Source organism: Emys orbicularis, chromosome 3, assembly GCF_028017835.1.
Source record: "Emys orbicularis isolate rEmyOrb1 chromosome 3, rEmyOrb1.hap1, whole genome shotgun sequence".
Taxonomy (NCBI): domain Eukaryota; kingdom Metazoa; phylum Chordata; order Testudines; family Emydidae; genus Emys; species Emys orbicularis.
In genome coordinates this window covers 111,839,937-111,864,245 of record NC_088685.1, presented here as the reverse complement: position 1 = coordinate 111,864,245, position 24,309 = coordinate 111,839,937, and the positions used below count along the sequence as shown (strand labels likewise).

General features: G+C 40.9%; 1 protein-coding gene across 1 annotated transcript; it reads right to left on the bottom strand.

Annotated features, from left to right (window-relative positions):
- Positions 1-2,380: 2,380 nt before the first annotated feature.
- On the bottom strand, positions 2,381-24,309 carry STX11 (syntaxin 11). The gene is made up of 2 exons (XM_065401349.1): positions 24,222-24,309; positions 2,381-3,624 (listed from the first exon to the last, which is right to left on the bottom strand). Exon 2 carries the CDS (start codon positions 3,617-3,619, stop codon positions 2,753-2,755), a length of 867 nt encoding a protein of 288 aa, XP_065257421.1. The 5' UTR covers positions 3,620-3,624; positions 24,222-24,309; the 3' UTR covers positions 2,381-2,752.

The following is a 24,309-nucleotide window of genomic DNA, read 5'->3' as shown; positions in this document are numbered from 1 at the left end:
ATGGAGGAATGTTTAAGATTTTCTGAAAAAACATGAAGTGTGAGTTACATTGGCAGGGAACAATAGCAGAACATTTTTTCCCATTAATGTTTCAGGCACATGTGTGAGTTGATGAAAGAAGAATAGACAGTTTGGTAATGTGACTTTTTCCAAGTTCCACAGAATATCAATGTGCAAGGAACTATTTGGATCTGCTGATTCAAGGTGTGACTCTCTGTATCTTTACCATTATGCTGAAATACTTTTATTGCATTTCTAGATACACACATGTACAAAAAAAAAAAAAAAAAAAAAATACAATTTGCACACTTACATAACTTTATCATAAAAGGGGAGGAAAAAGCTACAATATACACAGCAAATAAATCAGGCCACAGAAAACCTGAATCTAAGTCCAGATTCTGATATCCTCATGCACATGTACCTTTCTTCAGGAACAGCCTCACTGACTTGATTGGGACTACTTATGGAGTAAGGTGCTACTCAACATGACAACGCCTCTTAAATATTAGTAATGGGTGCCAGCCAGTGCCTTTTACACCCATTCTCTTCCCCCTTACAGTTCAGATTTGAATTGTTTGAATTTCCCCAAGCAAATCTAACACTGATGGCTTCAAGACTTCACTGTATACCACAAACACCCTCTTGTTTGAGGCTCATTCGTACCCTACATAAATTCTAGCTAATGAACACATGCAAATACAGACACGGGTGCTTCATATAATATTTAGTTCAAAGCAAAGTGACTTTCATCTTGAGAAAAAAAAAAAAAAAGTTCTTGTCCACAGTTCTTCATCTAACTTCCTCATCCTCCATGTGGCAAGCCTGCCCAGCAAGAAACATTTTCTTGCTAGGCAAAGAAAGCTTAGAAGTGAGTATCAATTTGTTTTTGCAAGGCCTTATTGTTTTATAAGTAATTTAAAATAATTTGTTACAATAGACATTTAGTGTGCAAAAGACAGAAAGAGGAACCTTTCATTGTGAAGGGTGCAGAAGGATAGCTGGGTGCATCTCGGCAGGAAATCACCAAAATACAAATGTGAAATGTTAAAATAATATATTATTAAAAAGGACAAAAGAGGGGAAAAAGTTAACCAAACAGAAGATCCTTGAAGTCACTAACTTCTGGAGAAAAAAAAAAGTCTTGTAGGAGTTCAAAGTACCAATAAGTCACAATGTAGCAGAAAGCTGCTTAGAAATACTGTAGTTGGAATATTGTGCATACTTTTGGCATTGCCCTCTGTTCTCAGTAGGACTAACAAAGAGCACAAAGGTCTTTAAAAGGAAGGGCCAAATTCTTCAGCTCTCAATCAAGTGAAACCAATGGGAACTGTAATCAATTAAGGACTGCAAAATTTGGCCTTAAATTTCTCTTCCTCCCTTTTTGTCCAAACCTAATACGGTCAATCAGAGAAGGTTTTAGAGGGAGGAGGGAAAACTTTTCAAACCCAATAAAAGGAAGTGTCATTTTGACTCCAAAATGTTGGCTCATACAGGAGTATTGAATAAAGGGGTCTAGTCTCTTTTCAATGTGCAGTTGTCACAGAGGCACAAGACAGCCCCATCAGTCTTCATATACTAACCAGAGTAAACATTGTTATTAATACCTTCATGTTAACATATACAAACACAATATATCAATACATTTTCTTACAAAAATAAGCATCTATTTACAAGGTAAATCTGTCACTACAACTTCAAATTTGTGTGTGAATCTCTAAAATGTTGCATTTGCCCTCCAGACAAATGTCCATTTATGGGTGTTAAAAGTCACATTTGAGAGGAGATAGTTGCATTAATTTCATTTACAGGGCTAAAAATCTTTGAAAAGTTTGCCATGACCATTTTCAGTCCTCCAGCAGACTACATTACAAACTTAAAGAACAACAACATTAAACAGAGTATTTAAATGACTCAAGTAAAGAATCAGTTGAAGAGAGGTCTTAATTTTTCAGTGTTTCCTGTGACCTGGTCAAAATTCTGATGTGTTCACAATGATGAAAGGGATTGGGGGGAGAGGAAGAGAGAGGAATGACCACTTCTTGAGACTTTGATCTTATCTACACTGGAATAGATCAAAATTCACTTCATTCATTTCAATGGAGTTCCACTGGTGTAAAACCAGTGTGAGATCAGAATCAAGCTCCTTGTGTAAAAAGGTTTAAGAAACTAATTCTATATTTTCTGTTAATAGTGTAACAGACTTACTGTTTCTTCAAATGAATGTGGCAATGAATTGTTCAAGGATTGCATCATGTGGGCTCCAAGTTTCCTAAAGGCAGGCAAACTTACAAAGAACCACAGAATTACATCACTACAGCAATAGAGCTGTACCCCATGCAGTCTCACTGTGGAAGATAGAAAATAGCCACCTCGTGGTACACCAACACTCATCCTTCATCGATTAAGCTATGAGACTTTCATTCATTCTTTAAATTAGGTGGTGTCAGATTGGAGCATGTATCATTTTATGAGGCTCTCTTAAGCACTCTAGCCTTGATTACAGCCAAATTGGTTAGGCTTGAATTTTTTTTTTTTTGTTAAAGATAATAAAAATGATTTGCCAGCAACATTTGGCTTTTATTAGCACATGAATGTGCTTAAGGCATCTCAGTCTAAGGGGTAATCACCCCAACCCCAAAAAACCAAAAGCAACCCTGTTCCAAAGAGTAGCCCATTTTAAAAAGCACTATTTCAACTGTACATTCTTAGGGCACATTCAAGTTGGTCTGTAATGGCTTGAGTAGGAGAATCAGCTTTTGCAGCATGAAAAGCAACAGCAGAGGAGTGTTCGACAAGGGTGTTTCCTCCTGTATTCCAAAGCTTTCCTCACCTGACATTTAGCTTCTCCTACATAGTCCTCAACTTTTTCCACATTCAGTTGAATGATGTCAAAGGTGTCGGCCTGTTGCTCCACCAGTAGTGCCACCTGCAGAAAGAGCTCATGAACCTCCCGGATGCGACTCTCCAACTTCATCAACTCTTTGTGTCGCGTCTCTATCTCATTCAATGCTGCACGAGCCCCTCTGACATCAGACAGGAGATTTTCTGAGAAAACATCCCACTTGCCTTGCTCAATCATGTCTTCAATCTGGTTTCCGGAAACATCCTTGCCCATGATCTCCAGCTGTCTCTGGATCCGAATCTTGCAGTTCTCCCGCTGGTTCATCTCTGCCTCATTGTACTCAAACATGGCTTCCTGAAAGGCATGCATGAGGTCAACATAGTGATTCTTTGATACACGGGTTATGACAGACATCGTGCCATGTTTTGTTTCTGCATCTTCATTGAAGTCTTTCATTGTCTGGAGTTTCCTGTGGATGCCTTCTCCGCGGGCCTTGATGTCTTTGGCGATGCTGTTAGTATCTCGTTTGATACTACTAAGACGGCGCATGGAGGTAAGAAAGCGATTACTTTGTTTACCTAGCCGTTTGACGTCCTCTTTCAGGTGCAGGTTGTCTGTTCGGATACTCTGGATATCTTTGTAAAGAGCTGCGAGGGCATAATCAGTCTCAAACAGGAGGGTTTCATGAGGTAAACTCTCATCATCTTCATTGTTAGGAAACTGTTGGTTATAAAGCCTAGCTAGCTCATACAGTTCACATAACCGGTCTTTCATCCTGCCTGTAGGCAAAGAGGGTTGAGGAGAAGGGAAAAAACAAACAAAAACAGAAAAATTAAAGAATGTATTAAATAAAATATATATTTTTTAAGTTTCACATTTAAAGTATCTTTGCATAAAACACACCACAAAATACCACCCTCTCTTAACTTCCCTGCATCGCTTGACACAGGTCACTGGATTAGAGGTGCTATGACACTGGCACTTGAGTTCCCTTGTGGTAGCAATAGGGCTCAGTAATATTTTTCCCCTCTTTTTTAATCATGCATTATTGAAAGCTGTACATCCAAAAACCTGTCAATAGTTAAAATAAAAAAAACATTGCCATGATTCTTGTAAACAAATAATTAAGGTTTAATAAGAAGCTTGCAGTCATTACTGCTGTGTGTAGAACAGCACACATCTAATTGAAAAAAAAAAAAATCAAGATTTCTCTGCACCTAGATGCCTTCTAGACCCTGACCCTTTACTGAATCACTAACTCCAACGATCAGAAACCTTAGAATTCTGCCTTTGCAGTTTTTGCCTCAGTAAAACCTGTCAACATGTTTGCAGAGTACAAACACATGCACAAAAAAATGTAGCAGGGAAAGAACTGGTTACAAGGATTGATATGGAAAGGTTCAGGCTGGGATTTTAGGAAAGGAGCAGAGCACCTAAGGGGATCCATGTCAGTTAAAGCCCAATTCTGGTGTCATTCAGCGCACTGAATTTCTGTTAAATTCAGCGAGCGCTAAATGTGGAGCAGACGCAGAACCAACTCTTCATAGAGCTAAATAAAAACTAAAACTAAACATCAGATTATCCTAGTGGCACGTCTCTTCCATTATTGGAGCACTGTATGTTTATTTTCAAATTCTTGGTACTTGAGACATAAAACTATCAACAGCAAATACAAGAGATCAAATTTACTAAAGCAAGGTTTCTGTGGCACTGCAATTTAGAAGCTGGAATTCCATGACAGAGCCATTTAAATTAAAGAGTGATTACTGAATTAAATACGTACAGGAATAATACAATAAGCATGCTACCTCTAGTGTTCTATGCTTTGACATTAAACTGAATATTACTCTGCCTTACATTTTCATTTTTCAAGGGCGTGTCCACACTAGCCTTTACAAAGGTGTTAACTACCATGAATTAGTTGACACTAAATTATTTCAAAGTTTAAAAAAAAAAAAAAAAAAAACAGCTTAGTGCAGACATGGCCAAGGGGTATAGGTGTGGACCCAGTGAAGACAGTGACAGTCAAAAATGCAGATTTATTATCTGTTGCATAGTTTTTAAAAGTTAAGGAACAAAAACAAAATCCTAATTGCAGCCCCCTCACACAGTAACTACCCTCTTTGACACACATACCTTAAAGTTTTGTAGAACAGGCTTAGCAGGACTCTTGCTAGGGATTTTAAAGAGCTTTTAAGCCACAATTCTGCAAATGCTCACGCATACACTTACTTTTATGGACATGAATAATCCCACTTATAGACACTGGATACATGCAAGTGTTTGCAGGATTGGGGCCTTGGGGCTTGTCCCCAAGGCAAAATTTACCAGTGAAACCAACAAGATTATAGTAGTATAGCCCCAGGGTAGACACTCTTACCTTGGCATAATAGTGGCTTTTTTGGTTTAGCTTTATTCCCTTCCAGGCAATAAAGCTAAACCAAAAAACAAACAACCACCACATTCTTTACACCAGTACAAGGCTATGTCTACACTGGCAATTGAGCGACAAAACGTCTGTCTTTCAGAGGTGTTAACCGCCCGCCCCCACCCCCAAAAAGGCAAAAGTTTTGCTGCGACAAGCGCCAGTGTGAACAGCGTGTTGTTGGCAGGAGCGCTATCCTGTCAACAACGCAAACGTCACTCATTGGGGGTGGAAGTTTTTTGTCAGCAGGAGAACTGACAAACAGCAGCTACACTGCACAACTTTTCTATACTACAGAAAGCTAATAGCATCAAGGTGTTTGTGGTGATTTCAAAATACACCCTACAGTAGCAGAAATGAGCTAAGGCACATAAACCTCTGTCATTTTTTGAGGCCAAAATGGTTTTTAATTTGTTAATTTAAATGCGGTGTTGCATGAGACATCTTCCCCCCCTCTCCTCCACACACACCAAAAAGAAAAAGGGAAAGATGGTTTTGGTCCTGTTAAGACATAGAATTCAGTCTTCCACAAAAAGCTTGTGACAAATTAAGAATGGGGACCTAGCACGAGATTTTGTTGCTGGGATATTTTTTGTCTCTTTCTGCTTTAAAAGCAGGCCCAGAGCACCTTCTCATGAAACAGAATGATTTACTCCTAACAATTTCAAAGAAGATGTTTGTCTTCCTGTTCTCATGGTCAGGTTTTATAACCAAGTTTTACATGCCACCGTTAATGAAATGGAAGATGTGAAATAATATGAAATTGATTTGGGCACTGTTGTGAAAGTACTGGAGAGGCAGACTATGGATTCAGCCACACTAAAGGATCAAACTGGCCATGGAGTACTACAGTAGTCTAAATCCAAGATAAAAATAATTGAAAATGAATTCCTTACTCTTAACAGTATCTGAAGTTTTTTAAACTCCAAGAATATTTTTAGAGAATCTAAACTATGCTTCACCGTGTGCACCATTTGTTTATTTTCTATATTTCATTCAGTTTAGAGGAAACACACACAAACAGGACAGTTTAGACAGTTTTGCTTATAAATTAGTTTCCTTTTTCAGTTATCATGCACTAGCACAATGTTAAAGTGTTTGGGGATAGCCACTACAGGAGACTATTCAACAACAAAAAACAAAAACCCACAGATAGCCACTGAAGTTAAAAATAAATACATAAAAAGTAAAACAAAAACATTTGTGTTCGAGAAATATAAATAGCTATACCCACTTCTCTCTTTAATGACAACTAACCCCTAAAAATGTGTCTCTCTTTAAAGTTCAAACTCATCCTCTCCATAGAGGATGAAAGGGAAACTGCTTAAGTTTGGTTCAAGATTTACATTTTGCAAGAACAGCTTATATAAAACCTAGGACCAAGGGAAGCATTTCCACCTTAAAAAAAAACAAACAAAAACAAATAAATCCAATTACATTTTAATTAAAATAATCATCCCCCAGCAATATTGGGAATGCAACTATTGCAGCATGGAGGACCCAAAAATGAAAGTCTAAACAAACATGTTGATTTTCATTGTCAAAACTGAGAGAACTTAAATACATACATACATACACGCGCAAACACACACACCCTCCAACAAGTAGTGACAAACACACACTTCTAGTGATTTTAGATATTAGTAACATAGGTAAAGAAGTCTGGTCATAAGTTGACAACGTTCCTTTAAGTCCATTCTACATACTAAGGTGTGAAACTAGTGGTGAAGGCTAGGTGAGCTGTAGTCGGTCAAAAATGACATCTCCGTTGGACTTTTATTTAAAGTTAGTTGGTACTTCTTAGGGGTGCAAAGGTAACCTGACAAAACCCAAAGCTATGCTGTCTTATTGAGAGTGCAGACAGCCTGAATGAGATGAATGTGGTTCGTTTTCACCTCTATCTATCAAGTGTCATCACTGTAACCTAATTAACTATGCTGTCATTTTAGCAGCAATAATTCCAGTATGGTTGTATATTGGAGTCCAGTGATGCAAAAAATCTTTTACTGCAGGTCACCTAGCCCATACTCAATTTCAAATGTTATATAAATACATAGTGATGCTAGTTTGCTTTCACTAGATCTAAAATAAATACAAGCAATATTAATGGTAAGCCAATTCTCTGGGTGAGATGCAAAGGTACTAAACCAGTGTCAGTTGAGAAAGATGTCCCCATTTAAAATCCCTTAGTAGTGAATAAGAGGCAATTTGAAGCACATGCAGACATAGTGGCTTCAATCGGAGCATTGCTCCAACTGTAATGAATTAGCTTAACAACACCCTTTTGAGATAAGGAAGGGTCATCATCATTTTATATATTAGAAAGCTAATACACACACATTCTCTACAAGGGCACTGTTTCTGAAAGTTTTCACTTCACAACCATCAATATGTCTTCAGCATTGCTATCAAAGTATCTTCAAGAAATGCTCCAAGAATTAATTCCTTTAAAGAGAGCAAAGAGGATTATATAGCTAGATCTATTTACATCAAGATTCTCACATTTGTTTATAGTGTGGACCACAATTTTAGAGAGACTGCCTTGTGGATCACCTCCCTCCCATTCACAATCAGTCGTCATCATGACACATCCCTGTAGTAACTAGAGAAGTTACTGTACTTACATTAAAAAATAAGTCAAGCAAGGAGTGTATTTTTAGTAGTCTTTTAATATGATTTAGCAGTTGGAAGTTAGGAAAGCCTGCACTATGTGACTAGCCAACTCTTCTCTCTCTCTCTCTCTGTCACACACACACACACACACACACACACACACACACACACACACACACACACACACACACACAGTGTTTGATAGAGAGTTGCAGTTCTGGTCCATATAGTGAGTGCTCCCCAAATTAGGTAAATAAGAGGAAAGCTAATCAAATCCAAATTCTAGATGCAAAAGAGGCAAAGAGAAGTGGATATGGGTCTATACGCACAGGCGGATCATCATAATTGTACAGCTCAACAATTAGTCTAGGGCAAGATTTTCAGTGCCTATTTAGGTGCCTAAAGATGCAGATAGGTGCCTAGTGAGATTTTTTTTTTTTTTTTTTCCAAAAGTACTGTACCTAACTTCCCTAAATCTGATGTTCACATGCTGATTAACAGACCAACAAACAAAACAAAACAAACAAACAAAACCCCTACCTGGTGGTGGTCAAAACCTCCTGTTACAGCCCAGTAACTAGTGTTATCAATTTAAGAAGGGAAAAAATATTTACTAAAAGTTGAGTGTGAAAAACAGCTGAGCAGGCAAGAGATATAGTTCATAATTCTACACTTACTGTAACGCCACAGTCGACTGAAGATGACTTGGAATATCATGTCATCAGAGTGGTTGATGCCAATTCACACTTATGGAGGAGACAACGTAATATGAAATTATTGTACCACTACTCCTTCCTAGCAAGCCTGGTTAAAGTGGCATTGTCATGTTAACATACAGAAAAAACTATATTCACAGAATGTTAAAGTGGCAAAGTCAAGCATTAAAAAAAAAAAAACTGGGAAATGCCAAGATGATGGTTGTCTGTGCAACTTTCGTTTGCTCCCCTCTTGTGCATATAGCATTGTGATTCAGTCTTTAATTATATGATCACATAATATTTCCTCCCCCACACACAGTGCCCCTGCCACATTCACTAATAGGATGGACTGTACTCACCGAACGAGCAGCTATTCAATATTTTATACTCAATGTATGACCTCAGGTTTTATTTATTGCACACCATTTGAGCCATGCACTGAATATTGTATTAATTTCCTCATGAGCTTTTCCATGGTACTCACTGTAATATCTGAGTGTTCAAAAACATTAATAAATTATCTTCAGAATAACTCTGGGGGGAAAGGTGTTATTGCCCGTTTATAGATGGGGATTTAAGGCACAGAGAGATTAAGGGCAAAACTGTCATTGGTCCACTAGTTTTGGGTGCCCAATTTGAGATGCCTAGGGCCTGATTTTTCAGATAATCGCTTTTGTAGAGCTTCAAATATGTGAAGTACAGCTCCCACTGACTTCAGATGCAGCAGTGCGCCTTCAATACTTCTGCGAATCTGACCCCAAGGTCTCAAGTTGGGTACAAGTTAGCAAGGAACACACAATTAGTGGCTACACATGCAAAGTTTAGTTTAAGAGATTTGCCCAGCATCTCAGAGCAACTCTCTGGCAGAGGCAGGAACAGAATCCAGTTCTGAATAATATGTGATCATGTAATTAAAGACTGAATCATAATACACATGCACAAAGGAGCTGAATTAAGGCTGCACAGGCAACCTCAATCCTGGCATTTCCTAACTTTTGAATGCTTGACTTCGCAACCGTAATGTTCTTTGAATATAATTTTGGTTTTTTTGCAATTTCATAGGTCATCAGCAGATCCGCTACAGATCCACAGAACAGACCTCTTCCACTTGAGTTAATGGGTCAACGGGTAGCTGTTATGAGGCTGTTATGCTCTGATTGGGCAAGCCACTAGAGGAGGAGGACACACACTTTGCCACTTTACTGCAACTGACTGACAACAAAGAACTGTTGGGAGTAGGGAATTCTGGGTTCTATTCCAGATTCTGAAAGAGTATGTTCTATGGGTTGCAGACAGCTGCCCCATATCACCCAGTCTGACCCTGCCATTCCTTCCCCATCCGAGCCCTTCTGTCCACCTTCCTCTGCTCCCATCCTCCCAGAGCCTACCCCTTTTCTCCCTCTGTTCCCAGAACGCATCCTCCATCCTGCCTGTCTGCCTCCCCCACTTCACCCCTATACGTTCAAGCACATCAGGATGTTCCCTTTTCACCACACTACCTGGGCACCACCAGGAGGTATACAGAGCACAAGACAGACACAGTATTCCTGCTCTCAGTTCTGGTACCTGAAACCACACCAGCCTGCAGGAAAAGTCCTGCTTGGCCCCAACGGCTCTGGGATGGAACATTCTCAGTCACTCTGTATGGCTGGCACATGCAGAGTCTAATCAGCACACAAGAGATGTCGGGCTGGAGCATGCACACTGCAGCTGGAATTTTGAGGAAATTTTGCCACCAGAATCTAACAAATCTCTACTAAGCATGTATGTGTAAATTACTATTTTCAGAGGCTTGCAACTTGGTCAAAGTTGGGTGGATTTTCACATCAATTGCAAAAGGCACATCCCCAATACCAGGGCAACCCAGCTGCCATATTTCAAATTCCTGCTCCAAGGCACAGAGGCACTAGTGCTTCTCAGCAAAATGGGTATAAATGTTTCAACATAGTTTTACCAATGCATTTCCCCCAATCTCACTCTCCAAAATAGTCGAACCATTTTAGCAAATTATAAGCAACTGAAAGCAGGGTCTTAAAATGGAGAGTATCGGGCAACCTTAGCTATGGGTGGCGTTATTATAATTAAATAGCACTAGGGCATAAAATATTATTCTTTGACAAGTACAGGCAATAGAATTTGGTCCAGTAAAAGGTATTACCTCACCCAACTTGTCTCTCTAATATCCTGGGATCGACAGAGCTACAGTCACTCTGCATACATAAGTATTGGCCTAAACATTCACCCTTTGAAATCAGTGGTACCACTCCAACTGATTTCATTGAGCCCTATGTGAACAGGTGTGAATATTTTGCACACTAGCATAAAGACTCACTTAGGGATATGCAGTACTGTCCAATGCGGTGATATTGTGAGGACCAAGCACAATGGGGGAGAGATTCCAGAAGACTGGAAACGGGCAAATATAGTGCCAATCTATAAAAAAGGGAAATAAGGACAACCCAGGGAATTACAGACCAGTCAGCTTAACTTCTGTACCCAGAAAGATAATGAAGCAAATAAGCAAGCAAGCAATTTGCAAACATCTAGAAGATAATAAGGTGATAAGTAACAGTCAGCATGGATTTGTCAAAAACAAATCATGTCAAACCAACCCTGATAGCTTTCTTTGACAGGGTAATGAGCCTTGTGGATGGAGGGCAGGGAGGGAGAAGTGGTAGACATGGTATATCTTGACTTTAGTTAAGTTTTTGATACTGTCTCGCATGGCCTTCTCATAAACAAACTACGAAAACGCAACCTAGATCGAGCTACTATAAGGTGGGTGCAAAACTGGCTGGAAAACCGTTCCCAAAGTAGTTATCAGTGGTTCACAGTCATGCTGGAAAGACATAACGAGTGGGGTCCCACAGGGATCAGTTCTGGGTCCAGTTCTGTTCAATATCTTCTTCAATGATTTAGATAATGGCATACAGAGTACTTTTATAAAGTTTGTGGACGATACCAAGCTGGGAGGGGTTGCAAGTGCTTTGGAGGATAAGATTAAAATTCAAAATTATCTGAACAAACCAGAGAAATGGTCTGAAGTAAATAGGATGAAATTCAATAAGGACAAATGCGAAGTACTCAATTTAGGAAGGAACAATCAGTTGCACACATACAAAATGGGAAATGACTGCCTAGGAAGGAGTACTGTGGAAAGGGATCTGAGGGTCATAGTGGACCACAAGCTAAATACGAGTCAACAGTGTAACGCTGGTCCAAAAAAAGCAAACATCCTTCTGGATGTATTAGCGGTGTGTTGTAAGCAAGACACAAGTAGTAATTCTTCCGCTCTACCCATGCCTCAACTGGAGTATTGTGTCCAGTTCTGGGCGCCACATTTCAGGAAGGATGTGGACAAATTGCAGTCCGGAAAAGAGCAACAAAAATTATTAAAGGTCTAGAAAACATGACCTATGAGGGAAGATTGAAAAAATTGGGTTTGTTTTAGGGTTACCATATTTTAAAAAAACAAAAAGAGGGCACTCCACGGGGCCCCGGCCCCGCCCCAGCTCCGCCCCCAGCCTTGCCCCAACTCCGCCCCTTCCCCACCCCGGTCCCACCCCAACTCCGCCCCTTTCCCAAAGTCCCCGCCCCAACTCCGCCCCCTCCCCTGAACGCTCCACCCCACTGCTCCTCCCCCTCCCCTGCTTCCCGCGAATCAAATGTTCACGGGAAGCCTGAAACAGGCAGGCAGCAGGTAAGCTGGGGCAGTGGCGCGCGGCCCAGTCCAGCCCCCCAAGCCGAGCGGCTCTGGCCCCGGTGTCTCCGGCCCGGCCCGGCGGCCAAGCGGCGCCAGCCAGCGGCCGAGCACCCCGAACCCCGGTCCCAGCAGCTTGGGTCCCGGCCCCGCGGGTCGGGCGCTGGCCGAGCACCCCCGGCCCCCGCGGCCCCGGCTGAGCACCCCCGGCCCCAGTCCCAGTGGCTCGGGTCCCGTGGCCCCGGCTGCAAGCCCCATGACCCCTCCCTATTTTCCCGGACATGCCCAGCTTTTTGGAATTTCCTCCCGGACAGGGATTTGAGGACCAAAAAGCCGGACATGTCCGGGAAAATCCGGACGTATGGTAACCCTAGTTTGTTTAGTCTGGAAAAAGAGAAGAATTTGGGGGGACATGATAACAGTTTTCAAGTACATAAAATGTTGTTACAAGAAGGAAGAAAAATTCTCTTAACCTCTGAGGATAGGACAAGAAGCAATGGGCTTAAATCGCAGCAAGGGAGGTTTAGGTTGGACATTAGGAAAAACTTCGTAACTGTCAGGGTGATTAAGCAAGCACTGGAATAAATTGCCTAGGGAGGTGGTGGAATCTCCATCACTGGAGATTTTTAATAGCGGGTTAGACAAACACCTGTCAGGAATGGTCTAGATAATCCTTAGTCCTGCCACGAGTGCAGGGGACTGGACTAGATGACCTCTCGAGGTCCCTTCCAATTCTATGATTCTATAAAAACCTGACTGAAAATGTCCTGGTTTAGCCTTCATTTTTTTCATATGCAATTTTTAATATTCATTTTGAAATGTACACTTTCAGGAACTCTGTCCCTGTAAGGAGTATTTTCCTTTTGCAATTCAACTATTCTCAGACACACATCCGGAATGTAGGCTACCTAATGTCTGCAACAGTCAGGTTAGGTGCCTGAAGCTAGATCCTTTCCTGGTGTAATTTTTAAATTTAGCCAGCTGAGAATCTGTCCCATAGTGATCTTCCCAAGACAGAATGAAACTTCTGTCTATTAACAACAACCACGAACAGTTTTCCCATGATGCACAGGAGAGTTACAAATTCTTGATGTGGTATGTGTTGCAATAAGATTGCAACTACGTTTAGCTCTCTGAAATGCCTGGTTACTGAGTGGCTTGGGCAGAGCACACTTTACGTACAAGCAGAAGCTGTGTCAGATAATGAGGACTCTGAATTGATGCAATTTAAAATACCTGTCAAAACAAGATATTTGCAACAACAGAATTCAGCGGCACAGGTGACCTATTATTCACAGTGCTGCAAGCATTCATTTCTACTATTGCTCCAGTGTTACACATCATGCTGCTTCACTAATTATCCCACCTCCAAGCAGCATTCACCCTCCAAATTTAAAAAGGCAAAAACCAAACAATTGTCTCTGTAACTGCAAAGGACTAGTTTCGTTTAGGCAGAGTTATTACTGCTTGATTCAGGCAGTCAACTAAACCCTGATGCGTACCATAGCAGACCAGATCTTGGATGGTAGATAGCACCAAAAGGTTAATTGATAACCAGAACTTACACATGCAAACAAAAAACACCTTTAAGTTTTAAGATGTACATGTCCAGTGCCCTTGACTTTTGAGAAGGAAAATTAGTGAAATTTCCAGAGCCTTCAATGCTCCATATATCACAAACAGCACTGGGGAAATTCAGTGCATGTTTGTTCCTTTTTTGTAGCATTAATAAATTAATCCACAGAGTAATATTAGTTAATGAGAATTGGTTAATAGCATTTACTTCCTCAAGTACTGGTGAAAATCTTAATACTAAAATGGATGTGGATATAGCAACATGATATATGGAAACAATAAAGTGTCAGTTGCCATGTAAGAAGATAAAATACAAACATTTGTAAAATGCATTTTGAGCCACAATATACATTCTTCTTTCATCTGTAACTTCTTCAAAGAAGCTAAGAGCTAATACATATCGTAATATAAAATACATAAGAATTGCCATATTAGATCAGACCAGTGGTCTGTTTACTTTAGTATCCTGTCTCTAGCAATAGCCAGTATCCAATATGTCAGAGTAAGATACAAGAAACCCTTCAGTGGACAATTATGAAATAATCTGGCCATAAGGGAAGTTTCTTTTATAATCCATCTCAGTAGTTTTCCCACACTGTTTGTGGACAATTCAGTGCTGATGGGCTTTCACCCAGTTAGATCATTTGATTGTCCAAGCATTCCTTTATATACATATGCACTGTTTCTGTAGCTGTGTTGGTCCCAGGATATTAGAGAGACAAGGTGGGTGAAGTAATATCTTTTATTGGACCAACTTCTGTTGGTGAGAGAGATGAGCTTTCCTTGGTCTGGCAGTAGATTAGAATGCAGTCACAAGACAACAGTCTCTCACTGTTCCTTAAATTATTCTGATTTTATGTAAGAGAAACATTAAAATACAACTGAAATGTTCATTTAAAAAGATGTTGACATTGATCTCGTGACAATTTTCTAGTGACTTATTTCTGTTATGAAAATAGTACTTATTGTACAGTAGATTTAATAATTTGTCTGGTGGATGTTAATGCCATAGTGTGATACAACAGTAACTTGGAGAACAAATCCATGTTGTAAAAGCTATCTGTTAACAAGACGGCTTTCATAGGAAAATGATGATCAGTCATCTCTCCAAAGGTATCACAATGTTGAGTCGAGTGCATATTGTATATTTTAAAAAGTCACTGTGCACAGTAAGTAGTAGCTGATATTGAAGTTAGTTCTTGAGATCACAGTACACACTAAATCAAATGTTTTGAAATTATGGCCTTTGAATTATAGGAATAAAAGAAGATCACTAGCTATTGAACTATTTCTTTAGCATTTTTAGAACTTAACACTAGCAGGGAAAGGAAGGGGATGTAAGCAGGGAAGCAAGGGCTGCTTAGGGAAAGCATCCTGTACTTCTGAAGTTAATCACAAGCCTGTCAGCTCCCAAAACATCACTCCCTGACAGTCTAGAGAAGCAATTTCTCCACCATAGCCAGAAGCTTGTGGAACTACAGACTCCCATCCCTCAAGTCACTTATCTGTTTTTCCTCTCTCCCCAAAACTAGCTCTGGACAATGCTACATATACATAGGCAAAGTCATACCCTAGTAATTGGAACTCTGCCTGTCTGCCCCGGAGTGATTCTAAGGTCTCTTGCTCATAACATCAGAGTAGAACATACAGTCTCTAAAACCAGGAAGTGGAGGATTTTATCTAAACATTGAGAATTTTAAGAAAACTTTAATCATCTCATTCTCCCCAAATTTAGAGATGTAAGTGTACCTTGGGGTGGGGGGAAAAAAGTCATCCTTTAACACTAACTGTAACATTTAGAGACCTACAGAAATCTCATACAACTATCAAAAATTCATCAACAGAATACTGCAGGTTATGCATTTCAGGTTACAGCTAAGACCTGCTTCCTTTCCTCTCTGATAGGATGAGCTCTCTCTCTCTCTGCCTATCCACCCTATGTTTTAAGTTACTCTATGTGGGAGTGTGTCCAGTTGACGAGGTCATAGGCCAGTTCTCTTTTAAAGACTTGCTTACACACTTCTCTTTTCCCTTTCTTAACATTTAATTAAGTTTTTCAGGATAAGCTTGCTTCCCCCCACCCCATCATTTATTTGAATAGCTAAATAGCAAAGTTCTTGAATACTGAGTCCCATCTCAGAGGATGATGTCATCCCAGGACAAGTTAATTACCCATGTCTAATGCCATATCTAATTCCCTGGACATGTTAGCTTTTAATGATGCTTCCAACCTTTGATGGCTTTGTTTATCCAGTAGTCTCAATCTTCAGGATGTCTATTGTCTTCCCCAGGTGACAAGAAGAACTAGGAATAAAAACAATTAACATTCAAATAGTTGGTGCCTCTAGCACTATGAAATGAGGCACTAACCACTTGAATGTTAATTGCCTTTGAGTGTCCTGTTTGACTAGTCCACATTTCTGTAATAGTGTTCAACAACTTCAACACAGAGTAAGGTTGTATTGCACCTCCTGAGTAACACTTTCCAGGTCTTTCTATTCATATCTCATATTTCCCAGGCTTATTCCATGAACCTGTCTATCTTGTTATTTCCAACATACCATTTATCATGTTATCTGGATGCCAATATTAATGAGTCCCTTACCGGTGGTACCAGCCATCTTTTGCAAGGAACAAGTTTTATTGGACATTTTATCCAGAAGGCTTGCGGTAAATGGGGGTTGGGAACAGGTGAGGATATAGATACATGTATAATTGCTTTGTTTCCTTCCTTGATGTATTTATATGCCAGCAGTGGGCAAGAATTTGAAATTAAATAATTTTGTATTGTGTGTATTCTAGTAGCACCACAACATGCAAATCAACATAGGCGCCAACTTTCTCCAGCGCCGGTGGGTGCCCGTGCCCCCCGCCCCTGGCCCCGCCCCCATTCCAACCCCATCCCCAAAGTCCCCACCCTAACTCCACCCCCTGCCCCTATTGGATCCCTTCCCCAAATCCCCACTCCGGCCCCGCCTCTTCCCCCAGTGCGTCGCATTCCCCCACCCTCCCTACCCCGCGAATCAGCTGTTTCGCGGTGCAAGCGCTGGGAGGGAGGGGGAGAAGCAGGATGCGGCGGTGCACTCGCAGAGGAGGCGGAGGCAAGCTGGAGCAGGGTGCGGCGGGGCGGGGAGCTGCCAGTGGGTGCTGAGCACCCACCAATTTTTTTCCGGGGGGGCTTCAGCCCCAGAGCACCCACGGAGTCAGCGCCTATGGTTCCCGGCTAGTCAAAGTAGAAAGCCTGTTTTATGGTACTCAGCTAGGATTCAAATCTCTTCAAGAGTTAATGAGACCATAAATTAGTTTTCCAAGTTCTCTGTGGGAGAATTCTGTACAGCTCATGTATCACTACTGACCAGTTTCCAGCATCCTATGACAGTCTTCTGACCTGGATTAGTAATGGGTTTCAGAGTAGCAGCCGTGTTAGTCTGTATCCGCAAAAATAACAGGAGTACTTGTGGCACCTTAGAGACTAACAAATTTATTAGAGCATAAGCTTTCGTGGGCTACAACCCACTTCTTCGGATGCATCCGAAGAAGTGGGTTGTAGCCCACGAAAGCTTATGCTCTAATAAATTTGTTAGTCTCTAAGGTGCCACAAGTACTCCTGTTATTTTTGTGGATTAGTAATGAGTCCCTTGGTCATCTTGGTATACAAATATGGGAAAGAAGGTATGAATAGTGGAGTCTAGCGTGCTGGAAGTCACTCTCTGAATTTGACTGATTACAGCTAAGTAAGTTTGGTTTTTGAGTGTCTTATACCAGGGCTGTGATGATTGAGAGGGAAAAAAAAAAAAAAAAAAAAAAGTTTTATTCACCCCCACTATAAGGCCCATGAAACAGAGTTAACCTTAGCATTTTTGTTTTGCCCCCCCCCCAATATTGCGGATTCCTTTCGACTGAAGACAATACGTCTATGCCAAAAGCATTCTAAGGATTTGGATGAGGTTGGGGAGAGGATAAATTAATTGGGTGCCCTTGGGTGTACAGGAAAGTAATTCTACAGGCTTGTACTGGAGACTGTGCATGTCTACCAACTTTTAAAATGGTTTTGCAAGAGGCAATTATCAGAAATACTGAAGGCTTGGGGCTAGTGGCCCATTCTAGTGAATTTTAGCATTTGTACGGCACTTTATAAACAACATCTATTCATCACAAAACTCCTGAGAAAATATTTATTTCTTCAATTTTTTAAAAATACAACTATAGCTACCCATCCAGTGTTCTGGGCCCTTACCCTACACATTATTAAAAAAAAAAAAAATCTCACAAGATAAAACAAATATATCTTTATATCCACTTTGGCAATTAGGTAAAATAGAGCAGAGGAGTTAAGTGACTTGAAGAGAGTCACAGAAATCATACATTATGCAAATCATAGAGTAACACTTACATACATACCACAAATACAAGCAGTAAGACACAGCCATCCATGCATTTCTAGGCAATTACTATACTTCTTGGGCCTCACTATGAGTCAGTAGGCAAGGTATTAATATTACTAAGCACTTACTCATACTGTAATGCACATAATGTAATGTTGCTGCAATGCTTTGAACATATAATCACCATGATATCCCTGTATGGAAGACAGGATCGAGTGACTGTGCCCATATGTAAGAATCAGGGTCCTGACACACCAAGGAGAAAATGGATCCCAAAGAATAAGCAATTGAATCAACTGTTTGTATAAAAAATGTCAAGTAAGATCTTTTATGAAAGCTTGTAATGTCCTGAACTCAGTGGTCATTAGGATACACGCTCACACACAGGTTATTGTTATAAATGTATGCAGAAAATTGTAATTGTAACTATAGTACATCTAGATCATCTCACAGCAGTGTGGTGAGGCAATCAGGCAGGAAAGACATCTCCCAGGCCAGGTGTTTATACAAAACCAGCTCCAACCACCTACGCTGTCCAGCCAGTAAGAGACAATGGTGGACCATTATGGGAAAACACAAACAATTTAAAACCTGAAAAGAAAATCCCAGTCTCGGAAACCCCCCTGCTCTGTGTCATCATGAATTACCACACTCTGAGAAAAAGGGAAGGGGGGGGGAAAAGAACGAACGAACGAACGAACTGCAAACCCTGTTAAAAGGGAAGGGATTTGAAGTAAAGGCTATCCAGAAACTGAGGGCCAGCAAGAAAGTGGGATGCTGTCTGGGAAGCACTGGATCCCCTCTAGGACCAAGGACATACTGGGAAACTCTTCTGAGGCAATAGGTAACCTATATTCCCTTTTCCAATAGGAAAGTGTAAAGCCTGAGATTACATCTTTATTTTCTGTGTAACTCGGATGCATTTGCTTTTCCTTATTATTTCATCTTTGAATCCAAGGATTTTTCTACTAAATAAATTTTGTTTATTTTTACCCCAAGCAGATCTCTATTGTGCAAACTGTATGGAGTGTGTGCACCAAAGTGAACTAATAATTGGGGGCAGGTTTCGCGTCTTTGAGGGTGATGAACCAGAGGGGGAAATTCTGAGTGTCTGATAATTGACAACTTGGGGAGATGGATTTGGAGGGGAGGAACTCGGACCAAAGGGATTGTTGAGGTCACCATGCAAGAAGTAACGAGGCTGGTGGAAGCCAGAGTGGGACCCTTATGCTTGTAAGTTGGCTACTGGTGCCAGAGCACTGACATAGCAGCACAGTATTAAGATGCCCAAACTTACAAGGCAGAATCCTTTATTGGTCTGGGTGATCCCCCAAACATCACACCACATAAGTACAATAGGATCATAGAAATGCTATTTCTATTATGAAATAGAATTTATAAATAAACAAGCAAGAGGACATTAAACATACATCGGAGTAGTAAAATGAGGTTGTCAGTTGTTACCAGTCAGATAAACCCATTTATACCGAGAATTCTAAAGATAGACAATTCTGAACAGTCTAAGCTCATAGACCATACTCATTACACCAGGATGTAAGTTTATGGGGTAAGAGTGGAGAAAATTTTTAAGTTTCAAATAAATCAACACAGAATGTAGAATGCACATATTGGAATATCATGGGGGGGGGGCAATGGGGAGGTTTGCATTCTCATATAGTTATGCTGCTGATGTGACAGCATTTTTAAAACTATCTCCAACCAACATATTGTGTTACAACAGATTATTGTTCAATAGTATTATTAATCTAAATTAGTGCTTTGATACAGTTAGGGGCCAATTTTGGTGTTTACTGCAACCTCTACAGCAGCTCAAAAGCTATAAAGGGTCCAAAAAGCCAGCTTAACTGGCCCCAGGAGATACCCCCGGCAGTTACACCCACACCCTGCGAACTCAGCACAGGGACATGCCAATAGCTGGAATGCTTTGTACTGATTATTCTGTAGTGCATACCAATCCATGCCAGGGACTGGATCAGCCCCTGTAACAAGAGAGAATCCTGGAAGTGAAAATCCACTTTTGCAATGCTAGCCTTCCCTTCCCACTCCACCCTTTTCTACACACGCCCTATTAGACTTGGAGAGAGAGCACAGATCCTGACCTTTAGTCTATAGCTGCAAAATATTGACAAGCATTCCACTCCAAATACAGAAAACGTAACCACTCTTGCTTTGTGCCACTGGGTCCAATTCTGCACTTCTTCCCAAGGCAAGCCCCTGACTAAAATTAACGGGAATCATGCCCGAGAGCCCAGGAGTGGGTCCATAAATTGCTCTTTTTCTGTGGCAGGATCATGTTGCCCCTATCTCATTTGTGTCTTCAATGCATATATACTCTTCTAGAGTAGATATTTTTCGAGAAGTAAACTGAAACTAATTTGAAGCAGAGGGTCGATCTTGCACTCTAGTTCATTTCAGTCCAGCCATGTGCAAGACCCACAGTCACCCCCCTCTTTATCCCCCCAGCCTGCAATTTGAGTTAAAACAGAAAGCCACCGTCATGAGGAAGTTGACCTCAACATCTTCTTGTACATTTAAAGCAGTAGCTTGTAATCTGCCTTGGCCACTTGTCATATACAGAGTTGTGTAAAGGCAAGTCAAAGATTAAAGTCACCAGCACTGATTAATGAGATCAACCTGCACAAGTAAGATTTCCCTAAATAGAGGGGGGGGATGAATTCTCTGTTATACTCCTGGGACACCAGCAATGTTGACAATGGTGCAAAAGCCTAACCAGGAATATTATCGCATATGGCGCTTAGAGTGTCCTTTCCTGATCAAGCATATATAACCTCACAAGGTGTTTTTCTTGTTTGTATTTACAAATTGACTTCTAATGCACAACTGCAGCCACACAAGTCAGTATCATAAAAGGCTCTGCAGCGCTGATGTTGTTAGATCTATTAGCAGTCATTGATCTATGGATAATGAGGTGCTGATTTGTAGAAGTATATGGGGCTGCCCTCGGTAATTTTTGTTTCTTTCTTTCTTTTCTTCCTTCCAATAGATTCTAGAGGGTTATTTTGGGTACTTTCCTGTTCTAGATGTATGAAAGACTTAGCAAGGAGGCATGGGCTGAAGTGTTTTCAGAATGACGGCAACATTCATCAGCTTTATCGCGGGCCTGGAGAGTGTAGTTGAGTGTCTCTTGTGGTTCAGGTGAGATTGAGGAATGGAGAACAGTGAGCTGGTTCAGACTTGAGCCAAATAAGACTCAGATGATTATGGTGCATGGGGGAAAGTCACCATTAGTTCTGCTTTCATTCAGGGAGGCCATATGTCTGTTTGTTAAAAGAAGTTCACAAATTGAGAGGCTGGTCAGATTTCCAGACAATCAAATACCATTAGTGACCAGGGCTACTTTCCCCCCATTTCTGTGTGGTCTCAGTTTGCAAACTTTTCTCTCAAATACAAACATTCAGTGAAACAATCCAGTACTCAGTGGTAGTGAGAGAAATGGCTGGAATCATCCTGAAAACATTTTGACTTTTTTCATTAAAAAAAAAAAAAAAAAAAAGTTTGGCAATTGCAAATGGAAATATGGAAATTTTTTAGGCAACCATTTTCAATTTTAAAAAAAAAAGTTGAGGAAAGCAGACACTGCATTTTTTTAATAGTTGAAAATGTTTCTGATGGAAAGTTGTAATGAACTTAAGCATGTTAAGTTACCAGGATGCCACTCTATTACTCTGTACCCTGGTACAGAACATGGCTTTAAATCTCCTACTAGATCCTGCCTGCAGCGTGGAACCCTATTCGTGCTGCTCCAACACCACAAACCCACAGGAAATTCCTCTTGCTCTCTCCGCCCCGCCCCCCCTTCATTCTGAGTCAGGTACAACACATCTGCCCATCTACAGTTGTAATGTACTATACTACTGTCTCCCCACCACTCCCCACACACTAGTTTGCCCCATAAACATGCAAAGAAACTACTACAGTAAAGCAATTAGTGACTTTGACTAATGTTAAATTAATTTTACATTTCTGTCAAATAGAGGTACTCTCCTTCTCACATTCTGCCCCCCAGACATATAAGTATAGGTCTAGACTTCCCAACATTATAAAAATAATAACTTAACAGTTTACTATTTACCATTAAAACTATAGCAGTAAACCTAACCAAATTACATGGTGAACCTTCGTGACAGTGTGGTATGGTATGGCATGGCATGTGATTTTGTATGCTATTGTGTTGCAGTTATTTGCAATGATCAGAAGCTACTATTACCACAGAAAATAATAATCTGAAATGTTAGACACATTATTCACAAGAAGAGGTTGTGTCTCACCCCTCTATTCTTAATCGAAACCTAACCCTAACACTTGTTATCTTACCATTTTAGACTAAAGGAAAACAAAACAAAACATGGAGACCAGCTGGCTAAATCCATTGTTTGGTTCATAAATACAACTGCCATATTTAACTGGGCACTCAATAGTCTGTGAACAGTAGCTAATCTCAAGCCTTAAACTGAAGAAAAGTGACAATTATTCATGGGTGGAGGGCACCATAAGAAAGAGTAACCAAAGGCTCAGCCTCTCAATCAGCATAAGAAGAATACTGTGTTACCTATCATACAGGAGCATCACACTTGCACAGCCCTTTGAAAATTTAAAGTGCTAAGTAACAATATTATCAGAAAATCATGACGCAGTTTAAGTTCTCCTCAAATTGTGAGGCCATGTATAAAAGCCACTGATTTTCCTTCTTCAATGTCTGAACACATTAAAAAAAAGAAAGCCTCACAATTCTAATTCCTACTCTCACAGTTCAAGAGTAGGAACAGGAAGTTTAAATTACCATTTTCAGGCCAATGCCAGTCCTCTAGTCACTTCCTGTCCCACTATCATTCAGTTTGTATTACAAAAGGCCATCTCAAATATATGGAGGTATTCATTCATTTTAGCAGGAATGTCAATTCCAATCAGTTAGTAGGAAGAGTCAAAGAAAGGTAACTTGTTCAGTCAGTTAATCGTGGGTCATTCTGGGGTGGCTAAGGAGAGAGCAAAATGACTTTTATATTCTGGTTCTAAAGGCAAATACACATATTAGCTGGGTTTGGACTGTAATACACAACCAGAATCGTTAATGAAGTTAGCATTTGTTAGGTTACATAGATTGGAGGAGTAGGGAGATCCTGATTTTGTTCTTCTTAGTCACCGGATTAAGAAATTACAGCTGAATATGTATTTTTTTTTAAAAAAGGGATTTAAAATAGCTTTCAGCCAGATATCATAAATTCTCCTTTCACCTTCTAAACCAGGTACTTTCTTGAAAAACAGACACACTGCATCTCTTTTCCCTGAGATTTAAAAAAAAAAAAAAAAAAAAAAGAGAGAGAGAGACTATTTCAAAGCACACCTAGACTCAGAACACTAGCTCGTTACTACACCATAATATTGTTCTCTTTTGCTTCTGTTTGAAAGGGCCATGGTACTTTACCTGCGTCTCAAGCACGATGGAAAGGAGTTAGTTTTAATATTTCCCCGGAGCTTTCCAAATGTGGTACAATTTGAAGGGAACCTGAACTTGTCTAGTTTCTTACTGGCTGATGATCTTCCAATTAAAACAACCATCTGTCTCAGGCGCCCCAAGCCCCCTTCCTAGCCCGGGATTGTTCCCTTAGTCCACTGCCACCCCTCCGCCCCTCTCGAGCAGGTACCGCATCGGCCTATTCGGCAAAGTTCAGATGCTACAACTTCCCCCGAAGCGAGCGGCGGGCGGCTCAACTCACGCCCACCCCACCCAGCCGAGAGGAGCGCGCCCCTACCCGGGAGGCTGAGAGGAGACAGGAAGACTCCGAGCTCCCACGAGCAGCCGAAAGAGACGGGGGGCTTTAGAGCTGAGAAGGGCGCACGCCGCCAAACCCTCCATCCCCACAGGGGCCCGGGCAGCCCTCGGCCGGGGAGAGGCTCGCTCTGCCCGAGCCGCAAGGCAAAGGGCCCCGGCGGAACTCACCGCTCCAGGAAGATGGGCGAGAAGCTGAGTCCCCGCTGCTTGCTCCAGTCGCGTCCTCCCGCAGAAACGTGCCGCTTCCTCGAGGGAG